The sequence below is a fragment of the Emydura macquarii genome, unplaced genomic scaffold (assembly GCF_026122565.2).
Source record: "Emydura macquarii macquarii isolate MOO-44397 ecotype Brisbane River unplaced genomic scaffold, CSIRO-AGI_Emac_v2 contig_2681, whole genome shotgun sequence".
In the NCBI taxonomy this organism is placed as follows: domain Eukaryota; kingdom Metazoa; phylum Chordata; order Testudines; family Chelidae; genus Emydura; species Emydura macquarii.
This window is the reverse complement of record NW_027132818.1, coordinates 2,684,454-2,697,005: the sequence shown is the minus strand read 5'-3', so window position 1 is coordinate 2,697,005 and position 12,552 is coordinate 2,684,454. Positions and strand designations below refer to the sequence as shown.

The following is a 12,552-nucleotide window of genomic DNA, read 5'->3' as shown; positions in this document are numbered from 1 at the left end:
ATGACAAATTTGAGTTGTTAAAATAAAGCTCTTTTTGAGATATAAGAGCACAGAAAGCTTCTGAGTAACTTTCTTAATGTGTAAAATCCACCAAATTTTGTGCTGTGGTAACTAAAAATGGCCAAATTTAATTTTATCAAACTAGCCGAAAGAAAAGAAAGAAAGAAAGAAAGAAGCAAGTTTTTTGGGTTAGTAACAAGAATGAAAATTTTCAACCCAAAGGGTAATTATTTTCAGCTTTATAAGCATGTGAAAAAACGAGCTGATAATTAAACTTTCTTCTTCTCACTCCAAACTTAGTGCTGCAAAGTGGAGTTCCATAAGGGCTTAATCCTGAATTCACTGATGTGAATGACAAAGCTCCCACTGACTTTAATGGTGCAGATTCAGAACTGTCATTATTTTTTTGTAAATTACTTTCTGGCCTTCTCAAATTTCCCTGATATGCCAGAACATAAAAAGTGGGATTAGCGGCTAGATGTGTCCTAAACTCACCAAATCTGTACATCCGCTATGGACAATCAACCTTAATTTTTAACAACAAAAAAATCTAAATGTGGAAAGAATCTAAAATCTATGTGGTATTAGTCATACAACTCTTCAAAACAAACAAACAAGAGCAACTGTGGTTCTGATTTATTGGGCATTTCATTGAATTATTTCCCTAATGTTCTTTTATAACATTTTTTTTAAATTTAATTGTGAGAAGAAAAATACTCAGCAGTGCTGAGTGATGAACATGCATTAACTTTCAAAAATACGATGTGGAAGGTGTAAAAATACAGGAGTTTGCTGCATTTTAAGACAGTAGGAAACATGGTCATGCATATTACCTGCAATCACCTGGTAAATGCAGCTGTTTGACAGCAACATATGAATTTCCACTTTTCCCCGTGGTAGTTACATGCTAGCAAACTCAAAACTACATGCACTTCAGACTAGTATATCCGACTTTTATTAATAATGTGTGAGAGAAGGTAGGTGAGGTAATATCTTTTATTGGACCAATTTCTGTTGGTGGAAGGACCTGAAGAAGAGCTCTGTGTAGCTCCAAAGCTTGTACCTTCCACTAACAGAATATATTACCTCATCCACCTTGTCTCTCTCATATCTTGGGACCAACACTACTACAACATTGCAAACAATTAATAATGTTTAACAGTTCCAGAATCTCTCTCATAAGGAAGGATCCCAAACTACTTTAGACTCTGATATACAAATTATACAGAGAGAATCACTTTATCCATCACTTGGATGAAACACAGCAACCATTATTAGCACAGTAAGAAGACACCTCAGTTTAGGACAGGAAATAAAGAATACCTTATCCAATTGAGACTGCATGGGGAAATAGGCCAAAAAACTGAGGAATAACACTGGACTTTTAAGAAAGTGCCTTGGGATCTTTAATAACCACAATTTGCCATGACCTAGTTCAGGCCTCATCTGAAAAATGACATCTCCGGCTGCACAGTGCCCCCTACTGGAGCATTGGTTTAGTACTGATTCAGTGGGAAGGGTGCCACCTGCTGGATCACCGACAAGATTGCCTGCAGCATCCAGATATCCCCCGACTAGGTTGTAAGGCTAAGCTCACAGTGTCATGTGAAATGGCCATTCTTACAATACCAATTTTATGCCCTTTCCAGAGGATGATCATGGTTTTCATATTATCTAAAGAGTTTGTCATTGCCTGTACTAATTGTAACGTAGCTAAATATTTTCTAGGTTACTTAACCAAACTTCTGCAAAATCACACTGTGTATGCCTGCGATGGTGATCATTTGAGTCTGCAGTGTCCTCGACATTCAACAATAAGTGTCCAATCAGCATTTTACGGACAAGATTACCAAATGTGTAGTACACAGCAGCCTGAAACCGCGATGAAAGACCCCTTAAACTGTGTGACATCTACCACTTTGCAGGTATCACATATTGTAGATGGTTTTTAAAATGCAGAATGTTTTTAGATAAGATTTCAGTTTTGTGACCCATTTTCTGTGAAAATGCCAAGTATTCACAATGTTAAGTAAATTCCACAATGTTTCAACTGGTATATAACACAAAATGCTACACTTGGAAGCACTTATTAGACCAGCAGAGATATCAGGGGAATGGGTTGTAGTATTCCCATAGGCTCGTAAAACATTTTCAGGGTTCCTTCTACCCTAACCCCCCATTTTTCCACAGTTAACCCCCTGTTCTCAAGGCACTTCAACACCCATCCTTTTAGCCAAACCCCATCCTAGCCAAGGAGATCTGGTCAAAACAATCTTAATCAGTCACAAGACCCCTGACATGAGGCACAGTCCTTACCCCAGCAGCTGAACATACTAAGCCAAATTAATATTCGGTGTAAAGTCCATGACCTTAGATGGCACTACACTATGAATGAATTTGGTCCATTGCTTGTGTAACACTGCTCACCCTGAATGTCAGATAACAGGACTTGAACCTGGATCACCAGCATGGCAATGCTGAGCAAAACCATCCGGCCACAACAACCTACACTTACCATAAATTTGACAGGAATCTTGAGATTTACCAGTAATATCCTAAAGGGTGCTTCACATATATAGTAAGTCTGGCTACACTGTAGTTCATAAATTACTTGCTGTCATAGGAATTTCTTTAAATAAGTCATGGAAGTCCACTCTTAGAGTGCAATCAAGAGCTTGTTTCAGCACAGTAATTAGATATAGAGTGTCTCTGTTAGGCTCTGCTTCAGCAAAGCATTGTCAATGGGAAGTCAGTGGGATTTAAACATATGCTTAAAATTAAAGACGTGTTTAAGTGCTGTACCAAACAGGGGTGCTTTGATGAATCAGGGCCTTAGTGCTTATAGCTATTACATTGTTTCAAGTTTTTGGGAATCTTCATTCCAACCATTAATAACAGTATTCATAAACAGTATTAAAGGTGATTTAGTTTAACATACTTTTATCAGAAACAGTGTTGTGATGGAGAGTTTTAAAAGCATGGCTTGTACATGTCGTACTGCAGCTAACATCTAAAGTTATTCCATGAATGACCTTTGGGCCATGTGAAAGTACATCTATCCACTAAAAAAAAAAAGTGGGGCCAAATGCATCCTTGGTGTCATTTCATTGACTTCAGTGGAATGACACCCATGATTAATTTGGGTCCTTGTTTCCTAAGGGTCTCTGTGAGGTTTCCATGGACAATTTTTCTTGAGTGCACTATGCATCTCAGCTGACAACTGGATTGTAAAAAAATATAAACTTTTACAGATATTTTCTTTTTCACTGTTCAAAACTACAGATATGGAAGATAAGTGTCTGGCTTTGCATCCCAAAAAGCTTTGATTGTCAGATAGAAAAGACCCATGCTATAAACTGAATTCTTGGAAAAGAAGCCTGATGATCTCATTCTATCCCTCTCTTTATATTACAGAGAGGAGAAAGAATAGCTGGCCTAGTGAAAGGATAAAGGCAAAGTTAGATCTGTGCCCAATATGTTAATAACCTGACTAATAATGCTATCTAATTATGATAATATAAGTAACTGGATGTTTTTGCACAGCTGAGTTGGTGCAAAATGTGAGCACTCTTTGTATAAAAGATACCACTACTAAGAGATTTACAGACCATGGTTCAGTTCAAGTGTAAACAGATGAACTCACTGAACTCAATAGGAATCAGTTATGCTCACTTGTTCAAGAGCTAAATTTCTCCTGATTTGTTTAAGTGACTTTTTCCTGAAAAATTCCAATTAAGATGTGCCAGGATGATATTGATTATGTATTTGACTTGAAACATTTTAAAAGAAGAATTGAGTGATCAAACTAAGTTCTCAGTCCTTTTTCTTCCCTTTTTAAACAATTTAATGATCACAAAAAGGGTTGGATTTAAGTCCTTTTTCTCCACCAAAAGAGGAACAAAAAGGGCTAGAACTTTATAGGATCATTGTGATGCGCTGCCAATGTGCATCATTTCTGTTCTGGAAGGACTGAGTCCAAGAATGAGGATAATTGAGCTGCTGGAATCTCTTCTGAAACTGGAAATGAGTGTCAATTAGTAGTGTGATTGTTGTGATTTGAACATGTGGATTTAAATTCATCCCTGTTGTAACTCCATTGAAGTTAGTAGAGCTTTGACAGGGATGAATTTAGCCCCTTCTGACTAGAAACTAGACAGAAGTTGCCAAAACATTTTACATTGGCACCTATAGCTATCAGACAGTAATGCTTTTCAGCCGCTACTGTCTTGGATTGGATTAAGACTCCTGATCTAAAGAGAATATCCCCCAAATAACAACTTGCTATGTTTTTAAACATAAGGAAGCATAGAGATAACACAGATGACTCAGAAATCACATGGAAAAATCCATGTCTACACTTGTTTTTTTTCCATGTTTGAAAATTGAATTTTAACTTGGTTTAAATCCATTTACACTTAAAACTGTTTTCAGACATGATTTGGCTTGGCAGAATGGCTGGATGGTTTAAACATAACACATCCTGCATCTTGGCACGGGGTTAGACTAGATCAGGGACATGTGCAGGAATTTAAATGTGACCCCTCCCACCCTGGCAGGAGCTCACTCTTCGCCATGCCCCAACGGGAACTTGCTCTTCTCTCCACCCCTGAAGCTCCAAGGGTGGAGGAGTTCTGTACCCCCTGACAATTACTGGTGGAGCCATGCCTCTGTTGCCCTCCTTTGTGCACACCCCTGGACTAGTTGACCCTTGTGGTCCCTTCTAGCCCTATGATTCTATAATTGTATTAAAATTACTCAAAACCATCTTTGGCAGTATTTACACTATATTTTTTTTTACTTAAAATTTCCTGCCATTGCTATTACTGGTGCAGCTCCAGCAGTAGTAGCAAAGTGGGAGTACTAGTGTAAACAGGCTTCTGCTATGCCAACCACCATGTTCTCTTGCCCTGCTCTGAGCAGGTCTAGTTGATAACATGGTTATAACATTATAAGCCTTTCTACTGTACTCCTCTCACTCTTGCAATTACTGATGGAGCTGCATAATAGGAACAATAGCGGGATATTATTAGTAAAAAAAATGGGTGTAGGTAAATGTCTGAGTTTTTTAAAAATAGATTTAAAGTAGTTTGGTCACATCTATGTCTAACCAAGTCATGTGTGAAATGGATTTAGGTCCTGATTGAGGAAGGTATTCAAGTATGTGCCTAACTCTAAGGACACAAGTAGTCTACTCATGTGCTTAAAGTTCATTTTGTGCTTAAGTACCTTGCTGCAGGTCCTTAGTTTGAACTGGGTTTAAAATGAACTCACCTAGGAATTTCAGCCACCAATCAAAGCCCAGCATAGACATTGCTTTATTCTTGTCATATCTTTTTTAATGCATCTAGGACAAAAGCCCAATGCCAGTGGATGACTTCTCTCATGTATAGAGCAAAATGCAGCTAAGAATTTTGGTTGTTGTATAGCTTCATATCTTGTTTTCAAGACTATCCTTTTTGCCCTTTGTTCTAGAAAGTATTGGATGAATGCCAGAACCAGAGAGCCTGCCAACTCCTTGTCAATAGTCGGGTTTTTGGACCTGATCTATGTCCAGGAACCACTAAATACCTCCTTGTCTCCTTTAAATGCAAACCTAGTAAGTAATTTCAACAACAGGCGAGTTCATTTTTTGTATGTTTCATTTACTTTGGTTATAATGCCAGTGCAGAACGCTTTGCATAAATCCACATGAAATTTTCACATTTTAAGATGAATAGCAAATTGTATTTCTACTTGTTTGCAATATGCGCATGCTTGCTACCAACATAACTGCTAATGCAGTTAGTCAGAAGCTAAGACATAAAATTAAATAAAAGATGGAAAAGCTAATACTTTAGAGAGGAAAATTACGACATTTTCACAGAAAGATGGCAGATAGATGGATGATTTGGATTAAACATACAAATGTCAAAGTGTCAGAAGATACCATGGTGATGAGTGTGGTGAAAAAAATGCCAAGGTAACTAGAACAAAACCTCAGAGCCTTTTGAAGTTCAGCCATCACTAGTCTTTGTGCATAACATAGTGATTTGTTGTCAGTGGACATCTGAAAATAAATATGCATGATAAACTATTTATATTTCACTAGAACCCCAAACGTGGGTAGGTTCTGACAACAAATGTAAAGCCAGTCGCTGCTGCAAAGGCATGCACTCTACAAACTCGAGAGAAAAATAAGAAGGGTGGAGAATGGGGAAACAACAGACAATCAAGGTGTTATTTTGGGTTGGGTTTTTTTGTTTTTTTTTTAAGTTTTGTCTTATTAAATATAAGAGTGAGTTCCAACTCCCCTGTACCCAGGCATTATTTGCTGGATAATTTTTTGTATAGCAGAAATGGGTCTTCAAGAAGGCATTTGCATTTTAAGAGGGGAATGACCTTGCTGCTCAGAGAAGATATTCCTTGCATATAGGAGCATCATGGAAGCACCAGGGGGATTGTGGAAGGAGCAAGCAACCAGAGCAAGAAGGAATAGGCAGAGGGGGTGACACAACAAGCTACAAATAGGTGAAAAGAGACTGAACTGTGTAGGACCTCAAAGTCAAGGACAAGAAACTCTCAATAAGGAATCACTCACTTTGAAAGAGCACCGACACATTGACCCCCTCCCCCATCACCAATATTAATAGATGAGCCTCTCTTCAGAAAAATAAATATATGCTTGCTTATTTACTTCTTAGAATTCCTATTTGGTTTTGATCCTGCATTATTTGTATGTATTCTGGATATTATAGTTAAGTCTATGTCATTAAAAAGCTGTTTCATTTTATGGATGTCAGTGGACTGGGATTCTCTTCAGTTTTTTAAAGTCACATGATATTTTTCCATCTACTGAAGCACAGATATTTCATGTGTAAGATTAACTTTGTGATTGGATTTTTACAAAAGCTACCTAAAAGTATATTTAATGGCGTATCCTGTCTTCAAAATTACTTTAAGTAATAGGCTTCAAAGTGAGTGCAACCAATCTAATCTATCTTGACAGAAGATTTATATTTCTCAGTATATTAACACTCTTAGTTAGGCCTGGTTCTGGAAAACATCCCTATATTCAGGAAAGGACTTAAGTGTATGCATAACTTCAGGCACATGTTTAAGCCCCTTTAGGTATGTCTATACAGGGATAAAAACCCTGCAGCTGGCCCAGGACAGTTGACTCAGGCAGCAGGGCTGAAAAATTGCTATGTAGATGTTCAGGCTCAGGCTGGAGCCCAAACTCTGGGACACTACAAGGGTGGAAGGTTCAAGGCGTCTGACTCCAGCTTGAGCCTGAATGTCTACACAGCAATTTTTAGCCTCATAACTTGACTCCTTTGAGCCCCCGTCAGCTGATCTGGGCCAGTTACAGCCATTCCACAGGTCCCTGTGTAGATATAACCCTTGTCTTTAAGCATGTGCTTAAGTACTTTCCTGAATTCTTAGATTTTAACATGATGTAGTTTGAGTGTCATTAGGAATGTTATTTTTTCCTTTGTTAATATGGTATAGCTACAAAAGTCTTCATTATATTGGCTTGGCTTGTCCCACAGTATACCAGCTTCTGGTTTTTTTGTTATTTGTATTGTTGTAGCATCTAGGAGCATCAGTCATGGACCAGGACCCCATTGTGCTAGGTGCTCTATAAACACAGAACGCAGTTTTAGACTGTTCGTCCCCCAGGTCAGAACATTTTTTGTTTGCTTAACACAACTTTCCTGTTGTGCAGCACCATTTGCAATTCTCACAAATAATAATCAGCGAGCCACTGCAAAGAATTGTTGAAAGGTGTTATTTTCTGTCTGCAGATGTAATTGCTGAAAAGTTCTTATGTAGGGAACTGGATTATTCCCAAAGAAATAAAAGCCATTTTGTCTCTCTCTTATTTCAGATGAAACAATTAAGTTTGTTTCATGAATAGATATGAACTTTTCCTCTCTTCAGTCCCATCTTAGTACAACATCCCTGATAACAATAAGGTTTTCCTTTGCTCCTTCTCAGCTGTGTAACCCCCTTTTCCTGTTTTCAGGATCCATTTTGAAAGATGTTAAACAAAACGGGCTAACCTCTGCTCTCAAATCACATTTGCGCAAACCCATTGCCTTCACTGGAGTTAAATGGCTATTGTGGAGACCAACATTTGGCTCAGGAAATCTAACCATTCTTACACCACAGTGCCTAGCGTTCTTTGGCACTCACTTCAGGTGTATGCTGTGGGACTGAGTGATGCAGGCCATCTATATTATTAACATGTGGGTTGAGCCACTCAGCAATGAAACAGGCATTTGAAACCAATGGAGAATGTGGCAGTGTCCTTTGGAGAAGCAAAGAGAGATTAGATTTATTGTAATTCATATTTTTATAAAGCAGGCCAAAATTAGCAATGGACAGAGGATGATCCGTTGGGAGAGGAGACTGGGAAAGTTATTTTTTAATTAATTAAAAAGAGGGACATGACGTTTTAGATGGAAATGAGGGAACAATCTAGGAGGAATTAACTTTCCCCTCTGCTGGTGGTTGAGTTCTTCCTTGTAGGTATACCACATTTAATTAGTTAACCATCAACAGTCCAACTGAGTACAACAGTCCACCTCATAATATAACATTGTTATTGGCTTTTATTTTAGCTGAACACAAAACCAAATCAGCATGTGAAAATGAAGAACTGAAACTCCACTGTAAAGAGTCAAAGTTCCTTAACATCTATTCTGCCACGTATGGCAGATCAGCACATGAGAAGGACATCTGTTCTACAGAAGTGGGCCAAGCCCCTCAGTTTGGTAAGTTTTAGTGTGTTTATATGTTAATATGCAAGTTAATATGCAAGAGCCACTGTACTTTGTAATAGCATCTGACTCTGCTGTTAATAAGAACTAATTATTTTTAAAACACACAGCATCCAGGCTGAAGGACAAAAATTAGATCAGAAGTGTAGCTGAGATATAACACTTGCAGTCTAGAAAATGTACCGGCAATAGTTTTAAAAGTTCTGCTACTGTTGTCTGTTGTGAATCTAATTCATTTGTATTAAATATCCCTATTTGCTTTCCTCTGTCCACTTCTGACAATGGTTGGGCAGCCGGTGTACTGCGACAGCAGCTTATCATGCTTGTCGCATCCTTACCCTGGGCTCCACGTCTGTCTGTATTCACCTGTTGGCTCATCTTATACTTAAATTGTAATGTCTTTTGGACGTGGTCCATCTCTTTGTTCTGTGTTGATATAGCCCCTAGCACAACTGGGTCCTGGCCCATAACTGGAGCCCATAGATGTTACTGTAAAACAAATAAAGAACACTTGTTTGTCCTTAGACTGCGAACTCCATCAGGCAGCGACTATATCTTTTTTAAATGTATAGAAAGAATCCAGCATGTTGTGGGTGCTACTCTAAACAACAAATAATATCCTGTCAATAACAAACTCAGCTGACGCATGGCAGGAAATAGACAATTTAAATATATTACTGCAGCTGCCTTTAAGTTAGAATAATCTTAAACTGTGGCTATAGGAGTCCTTAAGGCTAGTACAAAGCACTGAATAAATGAAAGCTACTCAGTGGGTGACATTCAAGATATTTGGATGAAATTCTCTCCAGAGGACCAGCACAAGATATATGCACCACTCAAGTCCCACTGAATCTGAATCATCAAGACTTAACTGATGCATAGAATTTGGGCTGGCCCTCTGCACAGAGGTGAGTTTCAACCTACTTACCATTGTGGGCTATATATGCAGCTCTCTATATGCTATATGGGCTGCATCCACACAGTATATATACTACCTGCATGATCCTGAGGATGTAACAGGGGCCGCAGCCTGCAGCTGTGTGCTGATTGGGCTGCATGCGGCCCGTGGTCTGAGAACCACTGCTATAGTGAGAAATATGATGCTTATAACATTAAGAGGGGATCAATAATTATTCTACAAAACCGTTTGTTGTCAAGCCAATATTTCTATTTAGCTTTATATAAAATATTAAAAAGTATATTAGCTGAGCACTATATTCAGTACTTATACAAAAACTCATTAAAAAGATCAATACCAATAAAGCAGATAAAGATGTATGATTATTTTAATGCAAATGGTTTAGATCCTCCAGTAGTATAAATCAGCATAGCTCCATGAGCTCTACTGATTTACACCACCAGAGGATCTGATCCAAAGGTTTTTTGTTTTTCTTAGATAGTTCTCTGTCCCATTTCTGAGAATTCTTGGCGCTGTGTGTGTTAAAGACTTCTCTTGCAGCCCAGGGTCTCTAACTTCATCCTATAGTGAAGTCAGAATGCTGAATTTGCTATGTTATAATATGGTAACTTCCAAGGCAGTAGATCACAAGGTCACAAATACAGGATACATCTGATTCATGGATAATCATCCCACTGTCTAGGAGGTCTCAGCGTGGAGCCACAATGATATCAATTGCTGCATTATTCTATCAGAGGATTTGCATTGCCAGTGTACTCTGCACACTGGCAGATCAGTTCAACTGATTGCCCATGTCCCCTGATTTTGCTAAATCTTTCATGCAGACTAAGTCTTCTGGACTTGGCTTGTCTGGTTGGTGAAGGAGCTATCTAGATAAAATTTCTGAGAGATTCACTCAGATTCCATGGTGATGGCATGGTATAAGAACCAGAAAAAAGGAGAGTAAGTCAGATCTGTCTGAAAAAGGTGTGTTTAAAACTGTGTTTATTTCCTACAGCGTGTGCACCTTTAAACATTATTCTAACACCTATAATGGCCCATATTTATGGTTCATCTGCCTACTGGATAAAGCCTTGCCATTATTAACAATCACAACATCAACCAACCCCTCTCCCCCTGGCTGCTGTCCTCTCAACTTCCAAGCACAGTTTTCTATATCCCAACAGAGAAGAGCCAGTGGCTCCAGGAAGTTTACTTGGGACCTTGCTACTGCCACTCTGTTTATCTGGAAAGTGATCAGATACTGTGGTGGTAGGTGGCAGTATAAATGCTTAGAAGGATGGATCGGTTCTTATGTAGTTTCTGTAACTCTTACCATGCTGGGCAGGTGGCCAGGGATAATGAGTAAAATTTTCAAAAGCAATTGAGTGGTGTAGGAGTGTCAGTCCCATTTCTAAAATTGACTTGGGAACCTAAATCCCATTGACTTTCAGTGAGACTTAGACCCCTAAGGGCCAGATATTTAAAGTATATAAGCATCTAAATAAGCAGATAGGTTCATAGTGGGAGTTTCAAAAGCACCTAGTGCCTATCTCCCACTGAAATCAGTGGCAGTGAGCAACCTAGGTGCTTTTTAAAATCCCACAAAGCACCTGTCTGCATCCATAGGCATGTAGGGACATATTTTAAAGATACTTAAGACCCTAAGTCACTTTTCAAAATAAAACTCAGGCTTCTAAGTCACTTAAGCTCTGATCCTGCACCATTAAAGTCAGTGAAAGCTTTGCCACTGACATCAATAAGCATAAGACTAAGTCCTCAAGCACTTTTGAAAATTTGACACCATCACAACACAGCCATGAATTAACTCATGTGGGGGGTGATCCAAAGTCTTAAGAGTTGGTCTACACCAGCCGTTCCCAAATTGTGGGTTGCGACCCAAAGGGGGTTGCGCCATCAGTAGGTGGGGTCACAGTTCCCTAGTGTGAGGAGGATGACGTTTCGCTCTGCACAGCATGACCTCACATGCACAGTACATAAGAGGTCTCGTTGTGTGAAGGATGCCATTTTGCTCTTCAAAATGGCACCCTCCTTGCTATCTGGGGTCCCGGGAGGAAATTAATTAATTAAAATAGGGTCATGCCAGCAAAAAGTTTGGAAATTCTTGGTCTATACACAAACTTGAACTAATGTAATGAAATCAATTTCCTAAAACTGATTTTGTTGTTTCAGTGCACATCTGTGTGTGGGCACACTAATGGCAGAACAAAACTTGGCTACAATCAGTTTAGCTAAAGATGATAAAATGTTTAGCTCAAATAATTTTAGCTATTTATATTCCAAAATAAGATTGCCTGCACATTGACTTGCACCACACTAATTAAATCAGTTTTAATTCACACCTATTATTTCTGTGCAAGATTATGTGCAGATCAGCCCTAAGAAGACCCTTGAATCCTATAGTTACTTTCTTTGCCTCATAGTGCAGACGTGAGAACTTTTTACATCAGGGAAGAAAATTACCAGAGGTGACCCCACTGAAGTCAATGGCAAAACTTCAATTGATTCCAATGGAGCCAGAATTTCACCCCCATTCAGTTGTTCAGTATTGGGTCAAAGTGCCAGTGGTTTTGGGTACTGAATTCATTAGATTCTTTTCTAGGTTTTGGTGACCTTGCATCCCATGGAATAGAGTTGATGAGTAACTCATTACAAGAAGCAGCTTAGAACTGAGACATCTATTCTACATTCGCCCTTTTCGATGAACAGTTAGTAAAGCCAATTGACTGATTTTTAGAGGGTTGATTCAAATGGGGCCCAGATCAAGTACATACAACTTTAAACATTAAAAACAGATGCAAAAAGTGTACTCCCTCAGACATAAATACAAGTTCAAAATCCTCTAGGTCATGCTGGGTGTTTAGTTATTAC

General features: G+C 38.7%; 1 protein-coding gene across 3 annotated transcripts in view; it reads left to right on the top strand.

The window, feature by feature from the left end:
• Window positions 1-12,552, top strand: part of EVA1C (eva-1 homolog C) — a 64,002-nt gene that overhangs the window by 25,332 nt on the left and 26,118 nt on the right. For all 3 annotated transcript variants that reach the window (XM_067565651.1, XM_067565650.1, XM_067565649.1), the window contains exons 2-4: window positions 1,729-1,925; window positions 5,473-5,596; window positions 8,604-8,756. In XM_067565651.1, the coding sequence (XP_067421752.1) occupies window positions 1,854-1,925; window positions 5,473-5,596; window positions 8,604-8,756 (349 nt within the window). In that variant the 5' untranslated portion in view covers window positions 1,729-1,853. The remainder of the gene's footprint in view (window positions 1-1,728; window positions 1,926-5,472; window positions 5,597-8,603; window positions 8,757-12,552) is intronic.